At 41.9% G+C, this 23,099-nt stretch overlaps 1 protein-coding gene across 3 annotated transcripts in view; it reads left to right on the top strand.

Moving 5' to 3' along the window:
• The window catches only part of B3GNTL1 (UDP-GlcNAc:betaGal beta-1,3-N-acetylglucosaminyltransferase like 1), a 173,835-nt gene that overhangs the window by 37,039 nt on the left and 113,697 nt on the right, over positions 1 to 23,099 (top strand). For all 3 annotated transcript variants that reach the window (XM_083487654.1, XM_083487655.1, XM_083487653.1), the window contains exon 6: positions 1,151 to 1,246. In XM_083487654.1, coding sequence (XP_083343780.1) covers positions 1,151 to 1,246 — 96 coding nt within the window. The remainder of the gene's footprint in view (positions 1 to 1,150; positions 1,247 to 23,099) is intronic.

Raw genomic sequence — 23,099 nt, 5'->3', positions numbered from 1 at the left:
CTCCAGCAACCAAACACTCGTGTTGCATGGCAGTTCAAATATTATGCAGTTAAAAGACTCTTCATACTATGACATTTGACTGTCCACGGTGCATTTCAGGCATGCCACAACTTGTGACCAACCAAGCATTGGTCCTGCCAGAAGGTTGTCAACCTTCATGAGTTAGCTGGAACTGCAGATAAAAAGCAAAATATGAGAGGGTTCTTGCTCCCCAGGCCAAGTGACGATCTATGGCTGGCATGCTATGCTTCACTCCATGGGTTACAAGTTGAGCAAGTTTTGATATGTACACAGTTACATTAAGATTGTTTTATGAGTGAACAAGACTTTGATCATTAGAACCAAAGCTCGGAATTTGTAAGTCACTTCTCCTAATGTTAATTTTGTATTCAGATAGCATCTCCGAAGTCTGTAAGCAGAAGGGCGCAGCAAGTGTGAAATGTCAGTAACAGTGCAATTAGCTCAAGATCTCTTTTGTTTACTTTGGATACATAATTAGTGGGAAAGACAAGACTAGCTTGGGGGGCCCTACTGGCCACCTAGATAAGCAAATAGATGGAACTGTACGTGTATATGCTGCCGTGGCAGTCCAATCTGATAACATTAGAAAAGCCATCACAGCTGTCGGAATGAAAATGTCTAAACAAAACTGCTGCACTCACTTAAAGGGTATTGTAGTTTTTAACTATGTATGTGACTTGATATGTCTTTAGGATGCATGGTTAACTGCTCCTTGTATCTGTAAAGTTGATGGATGGGGTAGATTGCAGTGTAAACTCTGTTAGTAGTAGCATTTCCTATGTTGAGAGTCATGGTACATTGATACCATGTGCATAAAATCATAGAATTGTAGAGTTCAAAGGGATAACGAACCACTGCATTAGTAGCACCAAGGTGACTTCCCTGGGGTGCAAGCCCGAGTAGTGTGTATGGAGGTCCTGGGCTGCCCAGATGACAAGTTTCCCCCTCTCGGCCTCGATGATGCTGTCCAAAGGAAAGCGCAACAATACATTTGGCACCAGCTTGGTTAATGCTGAAGGTTAATGCTGCAGGGCCTTCTTCTCTCTTCAGAGAATGTCTGAAATTATTTAACTGTTTTAATGTTCTGTTATCTATACTTCCTAAAGGTAATGTCTGTTTGTACTTTCAGATTATAGGTTGCCAAATTGAGAGAGAGCCAGCAGAGGCAACTGAGCGATACACTCGATGGATCAATAATCTAACCGGTGAGCAGCTCCTTACTCAGGTATTTTGCATTTATCTTTTTCACCTTGAGATGCCAGAAGGCTGATTGCCATCTATTTATTCTGTTTTATGTTGTTTACTCACGTAACTTGAGTACCCAGGAAGTGGAAGTGTACTTATATAAATCTACCAGGTAGCAAGAGCTAGACAGTATAAGTGTATTTCTGTGTTCTTAAAATGATTATAATAGGGAGGAGAGAAGTTATAGAAAGCAGCTGTACGCCTCATATTTCTTGTTCCAAACTGTAGGTGGACAGAATCTATACCATGATCACTGCAGTTGGGCTGCACTTCATTACTTACAAGTATCATCACTTTAGCTTCTTTCACAAAATGATATTTTTGATTCAGGCTTCTATGCCTAATTATGCAGAGCAGTTAATCTATTGACATAGAAACTAGGGTAGACATTATTATACGCTTTGTTAGATTTAGATTCTTTGGGAGAGCCAATGTGGTGTTGTGTTTGGCGTACTGGACTCTGACCTAAAGTGATCTGCTGTTCAAGTCCCTGGTCAGCCATAAAGCTCAGTTGGTGACTCTGGGCCAGTCGTTCCTTTTTATGCTTGGCCTGGTCTACCTCGCAGGGTTGTGGTGATATCCTTCATCTGTGCATTTTACACTGAGCTCATTGGAGGAAGGATGGAATACAAACACGATTAAGAATAATAATTCATTGTTGTCCTGCTATCTTATTTGCCTAAAAAATAGGTTATGAATACAGTGCAGAATTGTGATGGGCCATGCTAATTACAAATGTGAAAGGAACAGGAAACAGAGAAATACAGCAAAGAGAACATGATTTTTAAATCTTCATCATGTTGACGCTGCTGCCGATAACCAAATACCAGCACAACTGTTCTCTTTCTAAGTTACATTGGTGTATTTGAAATGTTCGTCACTAAAGTCAAACCAAGTGCTAGGCACAGAGAAACAGGGCAATAACGTTCGAAAATGTAAGAAACAGTTGTTATCATTTGTTTCTGCCGAAATAAAATTTCCAGTTTCATTGGCTACTTTTTCAAAGAGAGGATTCCCCCAAAGAGCAAATAGTTACTCCTTTTTCAACGTGTAATAATAGCCCTGTTTAAGTTGGAACATTGATTTGACATTTAAGTACCCATACACATATCTATATATGCTCATTCCAATGACATGATTAGAACAGCATTGTTAATAACAAGTGGTGCCCTTTAATTATTTTATGATTCTTGTGGAGGGCCGTGGGCAGCCTTCCAAAGCACCGAAAAACCGAGGAAATGTGTTTGTGATCTGCCACTGCAGTATCTTCAGTGTGGTAGCACCAGGGTCATGGAACTCTCTACCTAATGAAAATAAGTTGTGAGTTGTAGGCACCAATTTAAGATTTTGTTGTTTGAGCAGGATTTATTTTGAAAACAACCTACTATTTTTATAACTTTGCCACATAACCCATTCTGTACCTCTCCCTCCAAAAAAATAATAATTGAAATATAGTTTGCTTTGGTTTTATTGTTATGTTCTTTGGGCCTTAACTGGGATCTTGTACACCAAATGGATATAAATATTTAAAATGAATGAAGATTCTTTCCCCTCTCTGCCTTCAGCTCTGAATTCCTTGAGTCTCAGGAACTAGTTTAGGAACTTGAAGTGGGGGTGGGGGGGGTAGAGTTGTTGGATGTGGTTGACATACTGAGCTCTTTCCTACACACACCCTTATTTTTTTCTACAAGTCTGTGGATCCAACCTTCCAAGTGTCTTAACATAGCATCTCTGTGTGTATATATTTAAGTATGTGGGGAGACTTGTTACTGTGCTACAAATTTTTACCATGGCTTGTATTATGGCTTCCATATATAATAGCAGCATTCAGAGACATTGGATTATATCCATATTTATGCAAGGTCGGGTATTTGATGGGAAGCTACCGTATTTTAGTGCATTTGAGGGTTGAATAATTCTGGCCTTTCCTGAGGTGGCTGAAATAATTTTTACTATTGGTTTCCCACTAATACCCTGCTAGGTACAAAAGTGTTCTTTGTTTTTTGTTAGGTTTGATTTCTGCTGCTATTAATAGCCCATGTCATCAGATCAGTGGTGTGTTCTGTATTTGTGCATGCTCAAGTTTATGGAGTAAGAAAAAGAGGGTGGGGAGAAGAAAAATATATATTTTGCCTGTCAAGAAATTCAGTAGTATCTCGAGAGTGGCTTTATATAACTGACCCTTTTACTGGTCAGCAAATACTTATTTGGAATTCTTGAAATGCAGAAACCCAGGACAAATTATCTCTAAGTGAGATGCATCTTGTGTGATTTGAAACCAACATAATTACCTTAGCAACAGATTGTTTCCTACCTAATGCAACAATCACTGGATGAAAAAAAGTTTGGCAAACGCAAGTACATTTATGGAAGAAACCCATTCCATTTTCAGGGAAATATGTGTATTAGCAAAGTATGATGAGGGATCTAATGTCTGGGTCATGGCAGACCATCACAGTGTGTCTTAAGAAGCACATATTTGGGGCTTAGATTTTGTGGTATTCTGGCAGGAAGACAGGTATTTTTAATTTTTTTAGGCTTAAGTTTCTCAGAAGAGGAATAAATCTATGCTAGGTTTCATATTGTAGGAACTCTTGTTTCATTTCCTCACTGCTCTAATGTTAGCAGCAATCATGCAAGTTTCAGGGTGATAAATATAATGCAGGGAAATGTTCATGTTGCACCTTCAAACTAACTATCTGGTGACATCTCCGTAGTATGAAGCAAAATACATTGTACATGTATAAATTATACATGATTATACGGTATAATCAATAGTACATACTATAGAACGAGGCACTGATATTTAATGTCAGTTTCAGTGAAAGACTCACAAGAAAATGCCTTCTTGGAATGGAAGTACATACTTGAGTGGTCCTCAGATGAATTTTGTGTCAGATGAGCAATCGAGGCAGAAAAAAGATTTGGAAATAATGATCTGTGGAATATCCCACATCTCCATTTTATTGAATTGGAAAATACTTATCTGTAGAGAGGTTTTTTCTTAATAGCCAACTTGATCAAACAACTAAAATGATATCAACATACTGCTTGAATTGAGGGTGAAAAGGAAAGCAACAAGTTCAAGGGCATTCACCAGGTTATATTTCTGTGGATCATTTCAGTCACTTTTAATGGAAATTGATTTGAGCTTATATAGAGTTAAGAGGAATGAGAATTGATGTGAAAAAAATCGAGTTTGCCTCTAGAATGGGAAGCTGACTCTGAATATTGATATAGTAGTTTCTAGTCAAGCGACTAGATGGATTGTTGAGGGAGGGAAGCTAAGCATATTGAAACATCATTAAATTTTGTTAGGCCAAAGACTGTGTGAGGTGAAAAGATATTTATTGATTGGAGTTTAGAAATTACTTATTGTAACAGTTAAGAGTGGATTTTTGATTATTTAAAAATGCTGATATTGAATATTATTCTATATTATTTTAATGAATGTTGAATGTTATTTTATTTGCATATTGTATATTGTATTATGCATATTGTCTTGTTTGTATAATGTTAGCTGCTCTGGGCCCAGCTTTGGCTGGGGAGGGCAGGATACAAATAAAATTTAAGATGATGATGATGATGATGATGATGATGATGATGATTATCCCAGGCCATTAAGGCAAATGGGTATGAGTGGAACAGGAATCCTTTATGAGCAGGGTGGCAAAGCTGCCCAAGGGTCACATAAGTTATGGTTGCGAAGGAGCTCTGTGAAAGACTTACCAGTTTTGAGAGCTTAGAAGTGGAGCCTTTGTAGTCAAGCATTAGGGTTCAGGCACTCATTCAGGTGTGCTAAAATTATTTCACCATCATGAAAGTCTTGTAGAGATTTTTTTTTAAAAAACACACAAAATCAACCTGTAATAGGAGCATAAAAACAACCAACTGTGTGCTTACCTGCCCTTAGAGCAGTGTTTCCCAAACGTTTTTGGGCAACGGCACACCTGTTAGCCGGAAAAAAATCTCGCGGCACACCACCATTAAAGCCCCGCCCCGTGACGTCAGCGCGCAGCGTCACGCCGGGAGGGACGCACAAAAGCGAAAGTTTTTTCCCTCCCCCTTGCCGGGGTGGGAGGAGGCAGCAGAGCGAGGGCAGCTGAGGCGGCGGCGGCGATAGCGGGCGGAGGAGGGGGCGGCGGCGGGAGTTGCTGCTGCTGTTGTTGCTGCTGCTGCCCGGACATGCCGGCCTCCTCCTCCTCCGCTGTCTCGCGCTCCTCCCTTTTGCGCGCGCTGCCCCGCCGCTCGGCACCAGCACCGCGGAGCCGCCCCCGGCTCGACGCGGATCCTCGCCGCCGCCGCCGCCTCTCACCGCCCGACTCGCCCGCCTTCCTCCCACGGCACACCAGCCGGTGTCTCACGGCACACTAGTGTGCCGCGGAACACCGGTTGGGAAACACTGCCTTAGAGAGCTATTTAGTAGAAGGAACCTGCCTCTTGGGTGTGCCAGTGAGTTTTTAACAACGAAGGGGCACTTCAGTGCAATAAGCATCAAGGCCCCCCCCCTTGATTTAGAAGAGTTGGAGAGCAGAGTTGATCACTAGTCATTTACTTTTAAAAAGGTATTAGTTTTGCTTTTTAATCGTGTGTTCACGGCCTAGGACCCTCGTACCTACGGGACTGCCTCGCCCGGTATGCCCCACGGAGAGCCTCAAGGTCCCTAAATAGCAACACCCTAGTGGTCCCGAGCCCTAAGGAAGTTAGATTAGCTTCAACCAGAGCCAGGGCTTTTCAGCACTGGCTCCGGCTTGGTGGAACACACTGTCTCATGAGACCAGGGCCCTGCAGGATCTGATTTCTTTCCGCAGAGCCTGTAAGACAGAGTTGTTCCGCCTGGCCTTTGGCTTGGAGCCAATTTGATTCCCTCCCTCCCTCCCTCTCTTTCTTTTTTCTTTTTCCTTTCTCCTCCCGTGATGAGGCTGTATTTTAATATTTTAATGTTTCAATATTTTAATGTTGTATTTTAATGTTGTATTTAAGTTGTATTCATTCAACTTGTTTTTATTATTGCTTGTTAGCCGCCCTGAACCCGGCCTTGGCTGGGGCGGGCGGGGTATAAATTATTATCATTATTATTGAACAAAGAGTGTTATTTTTTAAAGATATATTCTACTTTAAGAGTGTTTAACAACTGAGCCCAGTCCTATATGCAGTACAGTATAGTACAGCCCATGCCTATATACAGCACAGTTTGAGAAGTAGCATGATCACAAGTGAAGTGGAGGTAGGGCAAGAATGGGTTTTGCGGTTAGCAAAATGTTAGCCAGGCCCTCACCCAAGAGGAAATGTGAGTGGTTGTAAGCTATCCAGTACACGAAGAAGGAGGAAGTGGTATGCAGCGGGCTGCTGGGTAGCTGTTGGGTTTCTGCCCTTTCAATGGATGAGCTGGCTTCTCTGATGTGGGTGAATTTAACCTTTTGCATCAGATCTTGCAGAGAATCACTCAGTATGCACATTTTAAAATATCTTATCATGAACTGGTTAAGTCCTCAGTGTGATATGAAACTCAAACAACGTATGAGTTGCTGCTAATTATTGAAACAGAAACTCTCAAAGACAGTGTAGGGTTTTGTTCTTCAAGGGGAATTTTCTTCTGTTTTCCATGATAAGCCCACATTTAAATTTATTCATTTATTATTCACTTATAATCAGATGGAAAGTATGCTGGTAAAAACACTTTTGGGATCTCAAAAACACTTAAGTAGAAAATATTTTTTACTGCCAGTGGTAGCTCAGCGCACTTATAGAAATTTAATATGTTATTGGGAATAATTAAATTCCTAAACGTTCTTAAATGTTCCATTGCTGCATTAGGAAAAGATCTCTTAAAGGGCACTCTCAGTGAGGAGTGTTTCTTTGTTCCTCTGTTTCCTTGGAGGCAAAGATCTATTGAACCGCTGTCTGGTGGGCCCAGGGAAGCAGAAAACCAAACCACATTGCACCATTCCCTTCTTACTGGCTTTTGCTATCTCCACACTGCATCTTATCTCAGCACCTAGTGACCATATGCATTTGTCTTCTCCTGCTTTGCTGTTCAACCATAGGAATGTGTGTGTGTGTGTGTGTGTGTGTGTGTGTGTGTGTTACCCCCCAACCTGGTAAACTAAATATTTGTGTTTTTCCTGTTATGTTCGTATTTCACAAAACTCTCATTTTGGCCAAATGATAGGCAGAAGTAAGCTGTCATTGGCTGATATTTGTTGTAGTAGTTAATTTGTAATTATTTTTGGTAGAGAGAAGTAATGGAGCAATCCAATTCTGAAATGATTAAACACAGTGGCTCATATTCTTGAAAAACCCTGAATTGTACTGTATGCCCTTTCCATACATTTAGTTTTGTCACCTTTAAGCTAATGTTTAAAGCTTCCTCAGCATGGCCAGGAAGGCATGGAATATTTTATTCTACATATTAAAATTACAAGGCAGGTTTTGTGCTGTCAGATAAATTTTTTACTAGTATGTGGCCATAAAAAGACGACTTGCTTAAAGTGTTTTGGTCTTTGCTTTCATACTGTGCATGCTATCCTTTGTAGTGTTTAGTATTTGATGCTGAATTTTTCCAGATATTTCTTGTCTGGTGACTTATTTTATTGAGCACTATTTATTTACTGCTTAGTGGTTTAAAATAAAATATTGATATAAAATAAAACATAAATAAAACATAAAATAAATAAAATAAAACAAATTTTTCAATTAAAAAAACAGCTAAAACATAGTATTTGTTCTGGCACAAATACAACAGAAGGTTGAGAGCTTTTTGTTACCCTCTGTTAAACAGAATTTACATTTGTTCTTTTGCAAAACTGTGTGTCATTGTCTCACCACAGGACAGCCACAAAGTCACCACAAATGCAACTAACGGTAAAGAAAGCAAAGGCTATGCTAAGATTATTAGAAGGAGGTGTGTGATCTTTCTTGTGATGGGGAGGGGGTGACACTAAAATTTAGTGTTCTTCTTTCAATCATTAGATTGTTATTCCAGCAACTTAAAGGGCTAATTCTGACATAATCTTTTTCACCCACAGGGGAAGTTCCCATGTATATTCTTGTGAATGGATATACATGGAGATCTGATGTAAACAAAATATTTGCTGATTTCTTTACTGTTGTTAGGAAATCAGGAGCATACAATGGGTTTGCATTGGTCATAGTTCAGAATTGGTCATAGTTCGTGCATGAAAGGCCTTTGTACCCAACCTGTGTGTGAAAATCTAAAAACTGCTTCCAATATAGGGCCTTCACGGGGATTCGGCAAGTCCTAGGCTCAGTGGTTTAACCCACAGCGCCACCCGCGTCTACTTACATGTAAATTGGATAGCATTGTGATTAGTATTTTCAGTCAGTTGCAACTCCACTGATATCTTAACTAGATCCTAAGTACCACTTAAGTCCAGGATTGCCTCCTCTCTGGTCTGTTGCAACACCAACCTGTGGAGAGCACAATCATTTGGAGAGCACAGTCATTTAGGCTATCTCAACATTTTAGCTCTTGGTTGAGACTTGACCATGTGTTTACCTAGTCACTATGAGTGCAATGAAGTCACCCATTAACAAATTACATTTGGGGCCTTGTATTGCCACCCACAGAAAACTGGTTTGTGGAAGAGTGTTCAAAATGACTACTTCTCCTCCCTTATATGTAGGTTTAATAATTATACCTGGATCTTATGCCAAATTGTTGATGCAGAGATAGGGAACCTGTGACCCTTCAGATATTGTTGGGCTCAAACTCCCCAGCAAGCCTGGCCAGTGGTTAGGGATGATGGAAGTGGAAGTCTAGAGGGCCACAGGTTTCCTACCTGTGGTTTAGTGCTTTCAAATCTACCTACTCCAATATGGCTTACATTTTTTTTCTTCAGATGGTTCTAACTACTTCAATAGTAAATTCTCAAACACACTTAAATGATGACACACAGATCCTGGGGGATTAAAGTGGACCTAGGACAGAACAAAGTATTAGATGTATGCATGTTACTGGCAAGCTTTGTCACCTGAGCAAAGCTGCTTTTTCTACTCTGTCTTCCAGTTTGATAGAATTCTGGCCTAGGAACAAACAGGTCCCTAATAGAAGTGTACCTTGAATTACATATACAGTGGATTGGAGTGGGTGAGAGCTTTTCATTGTGAAATTATTCATAGATCTGCCCAGCAGATGTTGGCAATTGCAAAAGAGAACAGAGGCCATTCTGTGGTCAGCCAGCATGCTTCATTTCACGTGGGCAGATCAAGGCTCAAGGCAGCAACTATTTCCTTTTAGCACGCTGGGTGACAGTGTGAGCAGCCTGTGTGGGCAAGAGCCCCGGTTAACTCATACAAAGTCACTTTTGTAAAGCATCTGTTTTTTGTTAATAGGTAAGAAGGGACTTCAGTTCAAGTTTCCCTGTCCCCTGTTTTAATAAAAATGCTGACTCGTGAGCATAAACTTCTGCATTTGGAAGTTGATTTTTCTACTTTCTCACCTAGGAGCATTATTTCCATACATTAGTATACTAGCTGGCTCCATGAAGTTCATGGACAGAAGCCAAATTTAAAAGCAGCTCAGTCCTATGCCTGTGTAAAGGTAAAGGTAAAGGGCCCCTGACCATTAGGTCTAGTTGTGGCCGACTCTGGGGTTGCGGCGCTCATCTCGCTTTATTGGCCGAGGGAGCCGGCGTACAGCTTCTAGGTCGTGTGGCCAGCATGACTGGCGAACCAGAGCAGCGCACGGAAATGCCGTTTACCTTCCCACTGGAGCGGTACCTATTTATGTACTTGCACTTTGACGTGCTTTTGAACTGCTAGGTTGGCAGGAGAAGGGACCGAGCAATGGGAACTCACCCCTTTGTGGGGATTCGAACCGCCAACCTTCTGATCAGCAAGTCCTAGGCTCTGTGGTTTAACCCACAGCACCACCCGCATTAGGCCATGCCTGTGTACTCAGAAGCAAATCCCTCTGAGTTCTGTGGGATGCAGAGGTAGTGTGTGTAGAACTGGCCCACAAAAGTGTCTTTAAACTTTAAACCTTCAGGTTGACTCAGGACCACACAATCACATCTGTTGGTCTGCCATCATCCCAGATATTGAATACCTTCTTCCACTTACCTTACCTGTGAACGCTAGGTTGGTAGCCTTTGGGTATTTGAAAAAAAGGTTGGGGAAGAAGCCTATGGAGGGACGTCTTTGAATGTGGGTGGGGGAGTGATTGAGAGAGATGCATTTGGGCAGAGAGGAGGGAGGTGTGGGGCTGTGTGTGAGAAAGTGGGGAGTAGAGGGGACGAGAGAGGAAGGAGGAGATACGCAATTGGGAAGAGAGAGAAATGCATGTGTGACTGTGTATACATGATGTGCATCAGGGTGTGGGAGTGGGGGGTGGATGAGTTAAGTGCTGTGGCCACCCTGTATATTTTTTCTGGTACTTAGGAATGCTCCCTATTACTGGACAGAATGTGTGTGCATGTGTGTACCCGTATGAGTCAACAATGTGTGATCTCCATAGTTAAGAGTAACAGGACATAGGTGACTTCCCACAGCAAGCATGAGGTTGTGCAGTGGTGGTGAGAAGGGTGGGAAGCAGCAAGGACTTTACTCTCTCTGATTTCCGTGTCCCCTGCCCCCCAAGCAGCCAGCCATTTTGTAACTAGCACCCACAACACGTTCCCAAAATTCAAAATGTGTCTCTGGTCTAAGAGTGTAGACACCCTCCTGCTTTTAGTCCTTTGGTATTAATAGCCCATTGATAAAGCAAACTTGACTCTCTGCTGGATTTCGGCCATTCTGTGTGGAAAACTAGGGTGACACCTAGGGTAAGAACCTTATAGCGTATTGTTTTCTATCCACATAGGTGTTTTTTGTTTTGTTTATAGGGTGCATTCATACAAGAGGTGGAACATAGTTCGGGAGCGATTGTACACATGCTATGCCTTAGTCCAGTGTTTCCCAACCTTTTTTGGGCAAAGGCACACTTGTTTGATGAAAAAAATCTCGCGGCACACCACCATTACAGCCCCGTGACGTCAGCGCGCAGCGTCACGCCGGGAGGGACGCACGAAAGTGAAAGTTTTCAATTTTTTCCCCTCCCCCTTGCCGGGGAACCTCCAAGCTTTGGGGGTGGGGGGGGAGGAGGCAGCAAAGTGAGGGACTGAGGGACGGCGGCAGCTGAGGCGGCGGCGGCTGTTGTGGTGGTGGCGGCGATAGCGGGCGGAGGAGGGGGCGGCGGCGGGGCCGAGGTGGCCGGCGGCGGCGGGGGAGGCGGCGGCGGGTGGAGCAGGAGGGCGGCCGAGGCCGGTGAGGGAGTAGGGTTGCCCGGGGCTTGAGGAGCCGTCGCCGAGAGTTGCTGCTGCTGTTGTTGCTGCTGCTGCCCGGACATGCCGGCCTCCTCCTCGTCCGCTGTCTCGCGCTCCTCCCTTTTGCACGCGCTGCCCCGCCGCCGCCCCATTGGCTGGGTCCTGTCAGCTGATCCTGTGTTATTTCCTGTGTGTGTGTGTGAGGGGAGAATGGAGAGAGAAACCTCGGCACCACCACCGCGGAGCTGCCCCCGGCTCGACGTGGATCCTCGCCGCCGCCACCTCTCACCGCCCGACTCGCCCGCCTCCCTCCCACGGCACACCAGCCAACGTCTCACGGCACACTAGTGTGCCGCGGAACACCGGTTGGGAAACACTGCCTTAGTCAACTCTTGAGCTGAACCTTCGAGGTAGAAACACGTCTGAACCAAGTGTTTCCTGGATGTAATCCAATCAGTGGTCAGAGTGGTAGCACTTTGCTGTCTTCTTATTTGAATTGCCTAGCAGCTTCATTCATTATTTCAGCCGTTAATGAATTCTGATAACATTCCATATCTCCTGTCTCTGTTGCTTCTACTGGAAATGTTTAGTGAAAGATAGAAGTGCAAAGAGGTCAAAATGTTTCAACTCTTCCAAGGGAGTAAATACATACTAACTATAATTATATAGTTAAAGCATTCGTTTGAGTTAAATATGTGCTTTCTGCAACATTTTTGCATCTTTAGCTGCAATAACAATTGAGCTTTTGTTTCCGTGAAGATGATCGCATGATTTCAGCAGTGATGACAAACTGCTGGTGTTGTAACATTTATGCTCACTTGTTGGGTGCAAGAGCTCAGTGTGTAATTCCGTTTGTAAATACACAGAAGCATGAGCCAGGAAGCAAACACCCAGCAGCTCAGATGAAATATTTCAGTATATTTAAATCTATGCATATAAAGGTGCTCCTAAAGAACATCCATCAAACATATGCAAGCCTTGAATATGTGATACTTGTTTTCTCAGGCTGCGTGGTTTTTGTATTCAGCAAGGCTGATTGCACTGTCTTGGACTTTCTTGACTCTTTGCATTATAGCATTTATCTTTCAGGAACAGCACCCCTCCCGATCTTTCTTCTTTCTTTCTTTCGGCTTGTTTTCAGGGATCATATAAACTTGCTTCAAAACATCATGTTTATGGCAAATGCTTTTTTAAAAACAGAGGGGACAGACATAACAGTTGTAATAAAATAGATGATGGCACATGCATTATCTAAAACAATATTCCATTTTGGTTTTTGTCATTTGTGGTTTTGAGTATGGAACATGGATGTTAGAAGCATATTGTAGTTTGGTCAATTAATGTCCTCCTACTCATGTAGTACTTGAAAAGTTAACATCTGTGTTTATGAAATGATGATACCGTGAGATTAAATATCTTGGCTAAGTATATGAATTAAATTTAATGACCAGTATGGGAAGTAGATATGGCCTTTGCCTGGTCTTCTATTGATTGTGACATATAGGGGTCAATTTACATGGTGAATTGGTGAAGTCCTCTGACTTTTTATGTAGCCTCATGAATCATTTTTTATCAAGGAAACTTAAATATTTCATGAAACATTACGGATGCAAAATGAACATTAAGCAATGACAGAATTAAGGTTACCAGGTTATTGTGGGGGAATTAAAAGGAACCCCCCTCTATTGAGCTTCTAGACAAGCCAAAGTAGACATTTGTTAAGGGCATATGAAGCGCTCTGTAGCACATGGTCAGAGGTGCAGCTAGTCCGACATTCAGTTCTCACAGTGGCCAATCAGATGCTTCTGGAAAACACATGAGCAGGACATGAGCACAACAGTACTCTCCCCACTCATGCTCTTCAGCAACTGACAGCCCAAGGCCTTCCACCTCTGATACTGGAGGTAGTTGAGCGATCATAAATGATAACCACGGATAAACAGATTCAAGGAAGATAAGCCTAACTGCCTTTTAAAGACCTCATAGTTGGTGTTCACTGCTCCATATTGTGGAAGCAAATTCCGTAGTTTAATGATGTGCTGTGTGGCAAAGTACTTCCTTTTGCTGTCTTGAGTTTTTGAATATTCAACTTCATTGGGTGACCTCAGCTCTAGCATTAAGTGCAAAAGACAAAAGCATTTACCCATGCTGTTCTTCACTTTGTACACCATTACAATGATTCTCCCTTACTCAAGCTTTCTAAACTGGAAAGCCACAAATGTTGTAGGGGAATTGCTCTCGTAGGGGCGTTGCTGTCTCCCCTTGATCATGTTGGTTGTCCTTGTCCAGCTCTGCAGTAAACTGTTTCATGTGAGGTGACCAGTAGTCCATGTGTGGTTTCACCCAGTGCTATTTTTCTAGAAAAATAATGTCAATGGTGCCCACCCGAGAGGTCCTGGAACTGAGTTCCAGCTGAAAAAAAGCCCTGGTCTCACCATAAATTTGTATGATAACATTGTGATATTGGTTTGCCCCAATGAGCAACCGAGCTGCCACATTTTGCACTAGCTGCAGCTTCTAACTGAACTTAAAGGGCAACCTTACATCAAACCCACGGTAAATAAGCATTGAAGGTTGCCCGTGCATGGACAACAGTGATTAAATAGCAAAATGTTTTGTGTTTCATATCTCTGTAATTAACTTCAATATGTCATAGACTCATTATCTGAAAACAATCAATCTTATCTATACAAGAACCTAGAGCAGTGCTGACCATGGTCTTATCTATGCTCATCAAAGCTTTTAAAAAGTGAGGATTGCCTTCAAGCTTTTCCATTCCTCTTAAAAATGTCCAGTGGACACTCCTAGTGGCTAGAAAACCTGACTGTTGGCATGGCTGCTGCCTTGCACATGAAAAACACAGCTGCAAGTGTTGGGAGGGAGGGAGCATTGTTTTCTGAGGACTTTATATGGGGGGTTGTATTTTTATTTTAACATTTTATATGAATTAAAGTGCAGGTTTTAAATATGCAGGCTTTTTTAAAAAAAATAGAAATGAAAACAGGACGGCATGGACTTGGGGGGGAATACATGTTGAAAGTGAGACGGATGAAAGTAGACTGATCCTTCAACCCTAGTACAGTGGCACCTCTGGATGCGAACGGGATCCGTTCCGGAGCCCCATTTGCATCCTGAGTAGAGCACAACCCGCGTCTGCGCATGCGCGGGTCACGATTCGTCACTTCCGCGCATGTGCGTGATGTCATTTTGAGCGTCCGTGCATGCACGAGCAGCGAAACCCAGAAGTAACATGTTCTGTTACTTCCGGGTCGCCGCGGAACGGAACTTGAAAATACTTAACCTGAAGCTACTTCAACCCGAGGTATGACTGTATATGGCTCCTGTCATCATTTCATGCGCAAAAATGAACAGTTCACAAGGAAATAATAGTTTATAATGGATTATTGTGGAGGGGGGAAATGCAAGGGAATGTAGAATAGACAAATGTGGATAAATGCAGTTATGTGTACTTAAAATTTGGTTACATCTGAGAATGAGTTAAAGAGATAAGCCAAAGACTGCAGAAAGGCAAATAACATGCTATGCACATGTTCAAGGAATATATTCTGCTCCTGGGGATGGGGCAACAATGGGCTTCCTTGCTTTATAGAGCAAAAGGCTTCTTGGTGGTGGGTGTTAAGAGTTTGAAGAGCAGAGTTCATAGGCAAAGATGCAATATGATAAAGTGTTGAAATATAGGGTGGATAATTAGAGGGTAACCTAAGAGTCAAGAGAGTGCTTTTTGAGAAGCGGGGCATGGTGTCATGCTTGAACACAAGAGGGAAGAAGCATAAATATCTGGACAGGTTGAGATGCAGATAACTAGGGGCATGGTAACCCGAGTTGGAAGGAAACGGGCTCATGGGGGGTGCATTACAGGTTCAAGAAAACAGCTGAGAGGCAGTTTCTCTTAATATAATGCATTTTGTATCTTATTTTCACCAATAAGAATATAAGAATAAAATATGCATTTTTGTAAACATACTTGGGTTGGAGAACTTCATAGCAAATTTCAGAGGTGTGAATTTTGAAAGATGGCTGTGTTTCAGTTCTCCTATTGTTTCGGAAAGCGTGAATTTCATAAATTTAGCTTTAAATGCAAACTGAACTGAATTTCTCATCCATCCCTACTCTCAAGTCCCTCAGCTGTGGTCAAAGAGATAAATGTGGAATTATTCACTCCCTTGTTCCAGTATCTCTCTCCCCCCTAACCAACCTGAACATTCCCCTTGCTGTAGTTTACTGGCCTTCTCTGTGGTTATTTTTTTGGAGTTTTCCCTAGGATTTGAAATAGAAAGCTAGTTAGGGTTAATTATGGTTGATGTCAGTGCCAGTATATGCCCGACATGTGGTTAAAGCTAGCTGAAGAAACAAGTGGTGGATTTTATACGTGAAAGGAGGGAACATTATATGTGTGCTGGTACTTCCCTTTGTATACTACATATTGTTCTTCTGCCTTGTTTTTTGGGATTTCCCACTTCAGGCAATACCATATAGATGCTTCCTTCCTGGTTTTGCAAGGTTCTTAGTGTTGTGTGTCTTCCAAATGTTGATAATTTATCTAGTTTTGTCAGTCATGGTTACCCCCGCCCCCGCTGATCTCTTCCTCCTTTTCCACTTTAGTTTGCAAAAAAATTCACTTAGCTGGCTACATTTTCTAACACCACCTCCTCGGTTTCCTTATCTGCTGATATTACTATTAGTAGCTTCAGCAAATTTTTTTGCTAAGGTGCATAAGAAGGTGAATGGCATGTTTGTGGTGTAATCTAACTGCAACCCCCATTCAGGTTTAAATACTGGAACCAAAATGGGACTCTTTTGTTTTCTAAGTGTCCTATCTTACTTCCTGTCTTGCCCGTCACATTGCAAGGCTTTTTCATTGAAATCTCATTTATTAAGCTTCCAAAATGCACAGAAACTTGTAAGGGCAAGTTGGATTTGAATAGAAGAATTCACTATGTCCATCAGACAGCAGAGAGACGCAGGTGGCGCTGTGGGTAAAACCTCAGTGCCTAGGACTTGCCGATCGCAAGGTTGGCGGTTCGAATCCCCGCGGTGGGGTGCACTCCCGTCGTTCGGTCCCAGCGCCTGCCAACCTAGCAATTCGAAAGCACCTCCGGGTGCAAGTAGATAAATAGGGACCGCTTACCAGCGAGAAGGTAAACGGTGTTCCGTGTGCTGCTCTGGCTCGCCAGATGCAGCTTGTCACGCTGGCCACGTGACCCGGAAGTGTCTGCGGACAGCGCTGGCTCCTGGCCTATAGAGTGAGATGAGCGCACAACCCTAGAGTCTGGCAAGACTGGCCCGAACGGGCAGGGGTACCTTTACCTTTACCTTATCAGACAGCAGAGAGACTGCCTGACGCCAGAATGAGATAATAAATTGTGAGAGGTGCCTACTGAAGATTTTGCAGGGGTGAATAATTTTCATGCCATGTTTAAATGATGATGGTCATAGATGCACTTTTGAGGTTGCTTAGTGTACAGCTAAATATTTGTCCAAGTCTGTTCAATACGTTTGTTTACTTTTGTGTATTTTTATGTTCTTACTATCTGTTGAGCTAGGAGTCGTGTACGTAGTTCATTCATATCTACTCACTAAGATACAACTTGGGTGGCCCAAATGAGAAAATGAAGGACTAAAATAGAGAATAAGTTCTGGCTGGTGGACCAGGTTCTGAGCTGCTCTTGTGCCACAATCACCTGATATCACCATGACATCACACGTTTTAACTTCAGAGGAAAGAATCGGGAAGACACAGTTCGTTTGAGTTCATGCTGTGCTTCCAAAGAAAAGCAATCATTTCCCTGGAAGCCTTTGAATTTAGCCTTTGCAGCCCTGACTTGAATTCAAGTCAAGGATGCAACAGAAGACTGCAAGTCCTCCTTACGTTAGGGATCTGCTCCACTTGGGGTCTTGTGTTGGGAGCTCCTGTATGGAGGCATTTGGTACCAAATTTAAAAAGTGCTCCCAATTGTTCCTTTCTAGCCATAGCTTTACATGCCCCACAAATCATGTCAGGTGTAGGGCATGACTGGGGTCAAACTGCCGCATGGGCCAAATTAGTACGCTGGTGGATCTAATTTGGGCTGATTGCTGTAGGTTCCCCATGCTATACCTGTGTCAGATTCTGTCACCGGTTTGTCAAATCTTGTCATGACAAATAACAATACAAAAGTCGAGAGTATGGTGCCATTGCAGAGAATGATGATTGAACTTGCCTTTGCAGCCAAAACACATATTGCTAGCTTAGCTTTATGCTGTCATTTGAAATGTGACCTCGGTCTGAGGAAGCTACAGTGGCCCACGTGCTCGGAAGCTAGTGAAGTGGATCTGCCCCACCCATCAAGCTACGTCTTGCTCCTCTCCTGCCACTTCTGTGACAAGGAATCAGCACTGCCTACTCTCACTTTTTGCGAAGTGAAGTTAAACCAGTGTAGCCCTGGTGAGTCATTCGTGCTGGGGCTTCTACCTACAATGTTTTCCAGTGCAGTGGTATGTTAATTTCCCCCCAATCTGGTGTAAAATGATTATGTTGTAAAGAATATAGCTAACTTTAAGGGATGAGACCAATATCTTACTAAAGGAATAGTTCTGTTTATAATTTACTCTTCAGAAGAGAATTGTGTGCTCATCTAACTTCCTTGAAGAAGTATTTATGAAGCAGTTTCTTGTCATGTTGGTTACTTTATTAAGCCCAAATTCTTATACATAACACCATGTGAGTAGTATGGTGCTAGTTGGCATACTGGAAAATTGAGGATAAGCATCAAAATTTGTTATATTATAAATTAGGAGGCAGAGAATTGAAGTAAGTCCAGAGTGTGATAATAATAAACCTGGTTTGCTTAGGATACTTTTTTGTGAATTTTTTTTTTTACATGACCTTTTTGCATATAATAAATGCATTAAAGGGAACTGGATAGAGACCTTTTTCTCCCTCTCTTACAACACAAGATCTTAGGAGCATCTAACAAAATTGATTGGCAGTAGAAGCATGACCAACCAAAGACAGGGTAGCACACAATGCATAAGATGTGGTTGTAGCAGGATAGGTCTATCAAGAGCACTTGGCTATGATAATTAAATGGAGTCCTCTGGAGCATGATGGGCGGGTGTGGGGGCTGCAGGGGGTAGGGGAGGAAGGGGGATTCCATTGCATCAGCTAACATGATGTTGGATATCACCCACAGGAAATAAAATAGCATGACATTTCATTGACCTTTATGAACTAGTGCTAAACAGTCCTGCTGAAGCCTTCACTTTATGACGGTAAAACGTCCGTGGATCAAATTGTAGAATAATAATGGAAATGTAGAATCTTATTTTTCTTTGGGCCTCCACTCCCTGCCAAAATGCTTAGCTGACAATATGTGTCATTGGCAAAGGGCATGTTTTCCCATTTGGAGTTGATAAAGGCCAGATAATTTTGAAGCCTGAAAAACAGCTCAGCGTCGGAGGTTAGATCAAAACTATTTCCAAAGAAAATCTTCTTTCTTCTTTGGAATGTTTTTATGTTTAAAATAAGATAATACGACTTTGCCCATAGTCGTACTCTGTGCGAGGCCTGCTGGTTGCTGGCAAAATGCTTTTAGATGATTTTTGGCCAATATTTGAGTAATATTTAAGGTAGATTTGCAATTGCAGTGATAGAGACTTTCCTTCAGTATAAGGGTGAGGCCAGAATTATGTGTTAGGGCCATGAAAAGCAGCAGCCTAGCACAGCCTTCCCCAACCTAGTGACCTCCAGGATTTTTAACTATCATCACACCTTGCTGATTTGGTCAGGTTGGTTTAGCATCTCCTTCTTCTCCATTTGGAAAAGACTCCTTTGCTGCAGTTGGTGGAGCTTTATATGGGTTTACCAATATGCATACCTGAAAGTAGCCGTTCACAGGAACTGACTCCTCTCTGAGGATATCCACTTCTAAGTTGACACATGCAGAAGAAATGTTTGTTAATTTATGCTTCTGCTAAAGTGCATATTTACGTTATTGGGTTCTTACGTTATCTGCTTTCTCAATACTTAATGGAAAACCTCAATAAACAAATATTTAAAGAAGAACAACAACACATGGAGAGTGTGATGTGTTAGGTAAAGGTAAAGGGACCCCTGACCATTAGGTCCAGTCATGACCGACTCTGGGGTTGCTGCGCTCATCTCGCTTTATTGGCCAAGGGATCCGGCGTACAGCTTCCAGGTCATGTGGCCAGCATGACTAAGCCGCTTCTGGCGAACCAGAGCAGCACACGGAAACGCCGTTTACCTTCCCGCCAGAGTGGTACCTATTTATCTACTTGCACTTTGACGTGCTTTCGAACTGCTAGGCGGGCAGGAGCAGGGACCGAGCAACGGGAGCTCACCCTGTCGCGGGGATTCGAACCGCCAACCTTCTGATCGGCAAGTCCTAGGCTCTGTGGTTTAACCCACAGCGCTACCCGCGTCCCTTAGCTTGTCTCAAACAAGCCAATTTAATGAAGTAGGAGAGAGTGTAGACATATTGAATCAATCGCATATGTGAAACACACCTATTCTGTTAACTGCCCACCAGTCCTCACCCCTGATGGGCTTGTCTCTCCCCATACTAGGTTGACAGAAGTTTCTTAGATGCAGTATGAAGTTGGCAGTGTGGTGTTGCAATTACTGCCATGAATCATGCCTATCTTTAATGCAGGGGTGAGGAACCTATTGCCCCCAACAGCCCCAGCCAGATTGGCCATTGGATGATGAAAGTTGTAGTCCAACAACATCTGGAGGGCCACAAGTTCCCCACCCTGCTTTAAGGAATCTGCAGTCCTTAAAATGAGATTAGTGAATAGCTGCTTTATAGGCTAGATGAAAGGACACTGTGAGGGAGCAGCAGTACAGGCAATTGTAGTGGGGAATATACAACCAACCCTTAAATATTTGCATGATTATATTGTTTTATATCAAAATTCAATGTGGATGTTATAAAAATTATATCAGTCAATTTCACATTGTAATACTAGTAAGAGCAGTATGCTTGTCTGAAGGGTTTTCACTAGGAAACAATAAAAGGAAAATTGTTTTATACTTAAAAAATACCATACACTAATTGGCCTCTTCAGGAACATTGCTTTGTCAGGCATATTGAAATTATCCCCCCCCCCCCAAGTCTTATTTATATGAGGGAGGTTGAAGAATGCATTGAGGAGGAATCCACAGAGTGGCAGTTTTAAAGAGTATTAGTCAATTTTAACTGCAGAACAGGAAGCTAAATAGGATTGATGGGGCTTTCATTTGCATATGGAGTCAATTAATTCTTAAGCAGCCTTCTAACAGTAGCTACTTTGTGGAGCTTGGAGAACATATCTGCCCTCCTTACACAACTGTTAGAATGTATATTATACAACTGAGTCCTTAAGTATGTTTAAAGCCAAGAATAGAACAAATTGAAGAGTGTAATTTATTAATAGCTTTGCTTGTTAGGAAAGCTGTAATCAGAGTGCAGCATGAATATATTTACAGTTATTGCTTTATTATCTACGTAAGTTATTCTACGTTATTTCTATATCTAAAGTTTTTACAAAAATTGTTTACTGATGCTTTCTCAATTAATGTGGGAAAATAAACTATAGTTGCTTCTGAAGAGGTTTTTTTCTTTTTTCTGTGTAGATTCTCTATTATTCCTGTTCCTGAAATTCCTATTTAATTTTTAGAAATCATTTAAGCTGAAAATATCGAGCATCAGCTAACGTACATTGTGTGTCTGCATTGCATTGGTCGTTTTGACCAAAATAAAGAGAGAACTAAAAGTAGAGTATGGCGCAATATGTGTTCGGACAAAACGTAAATCCATGGTTTGTTTTTAGAAAGGGAAATGCTTTCTTGTAGTAGTTGTAGTTGTTGTAATAGTGGAAATAATAATAGTGAGAAATCACTGTAAGGGTTTTTTTTTGGGGGGGGGAGTTTGTTTCTATGCCACCTTTTCTCCCGAAAGGTCAACAAGGTGAAACATAAAGGTTAACAGTAATAAAAAATTCAAGCAGTTTGGCAGATTACATTGCTGGGCAAGCTCATAAGAATCTTTATTATCTTCCATATGTGGTATTCAGTTGCTGGTGTGACAATAAATACAAAGGAAAAATAAAATGATACACAAGCCCCTAAACATAATACTACAATTATGAACATGCTTAGCCAGTTGGATCACTCTCTCAAATCAAAGATCAATGACACAAAGCATTGCACTGGATTTTTTTAATTTAAAACTGGCATGAACTTTGGGAAGGGATGGTGTGCATGCAGGAGGAGGAGAAATACCAAACTTGAGTTATACCAGCCTGTACATTTAGTTCTGATTTCACTTTTATCTGCCCTGTCTTGGCTATGTGTAGCTATTGAGCGTAAAATATTATTGGGAAGTGTATATAATAAATCTGTAGACGATAGGGTTCTTTCCATAGGAAGAGTACAAGCTGTGCTTTCAGGGCATTTCCCAGAATAAAAGTCTCATGAATAAGGCCCTCAGTAGTTAACAGTTAACAGACTCTTGGGCTTTTCCAAGTTGAAAATGCCACCGGGGATTGAGGTTATTATGCAGGCACATGAGATCAGCCTGCTCAGTGCTGTGGGTGTCAGTGCTCTGCATGTAGTAATGTTTGTTCTTCTTTCTGCCAGCTGCAAAGAATTCAAGGCCAACTTCAAGATACAATGAATTTTAAGACTGCAGGGGGTTTGTTCTGTTTTGTGATACAGTTTTCTGGTAAACGGTCACACTGCTTCATTCCTATTCCAGTGGCAGTTAAGGACTAAAATAGAGCGGTTTGTATTAACACAGAGTTCCATGCTTGGGTTTGGCCACATTCATGCGCTGTACTTATTGTGAGGTAGATTAATTAAGATTTTGTTTGTGGCATAGGCACCAAGCCAGTTACTGTACGCTATGTAACAAATACGGAAATACACAAAGGGATTTCCTCTCTTTAGTCCACCTGCCACAAAGCAAATATCACTTTGTGTGTCTTTTTATTATGTCTTTTTGCGGCGTGTCTTTTACAGTACAAAATAATTACGGGACATAATACTTGCATAGATTTACGCTTATAGAAGTAGTTTAGGCTAACAATGGAATAGTAAACTTTTAATCCTTTTAGAAAGTTTTGACTCTGTTTTTTGGAAGGAGCTGAGCCAATAAAAACAGAGAGCAGAGTTGTGTGACAACTGGAGTCTAGCTCTAGGAAGAGAGAAGATAAAGCTTTAAACTCAGTCTCCTAATTCCTGTTTTTGGCTCACAACTAGGAGCTTTTCCATTTCTCTGTTTCACCACTGCGCTTTGTTAAACTTACCAAATCAATGCCATTTCCCTCAAATTTATAGATTTCTTAGTTCCAGCTTCCCTTATATTGTTATTTTAAAACATCAAGCAACATTGCACTTTTCCTTCAAGTTACGATTTTCCAACATCTTCCTCCTGTTAGGATTGGTTTCTCAGATGTTTATGTGCCAAGAAACATCTAAAATACAGACTGTTTTATCAGCAGAGCCGTATCTGTTTTTCAGCTTTATTCTCATTTTTTCTTGTGCTGAGCAGTGAGTACACATGA

This window comes from Podarcis liolepis (genome assembly GCF_965112155.1).
Source record: "Podarcis liolepis genome assembly, chromosome: 2".
Classification (NCBI taxonomy): domain Eukaryota; kingdom Metazoa; phylum Chordata; class Lepidosauria; order Squamata; family Lacertidae; genus Podarcis; species Podarcis liolepis.
This window is presented reverse-complemented; position numbering and strand designations above follow the sequence as displayed.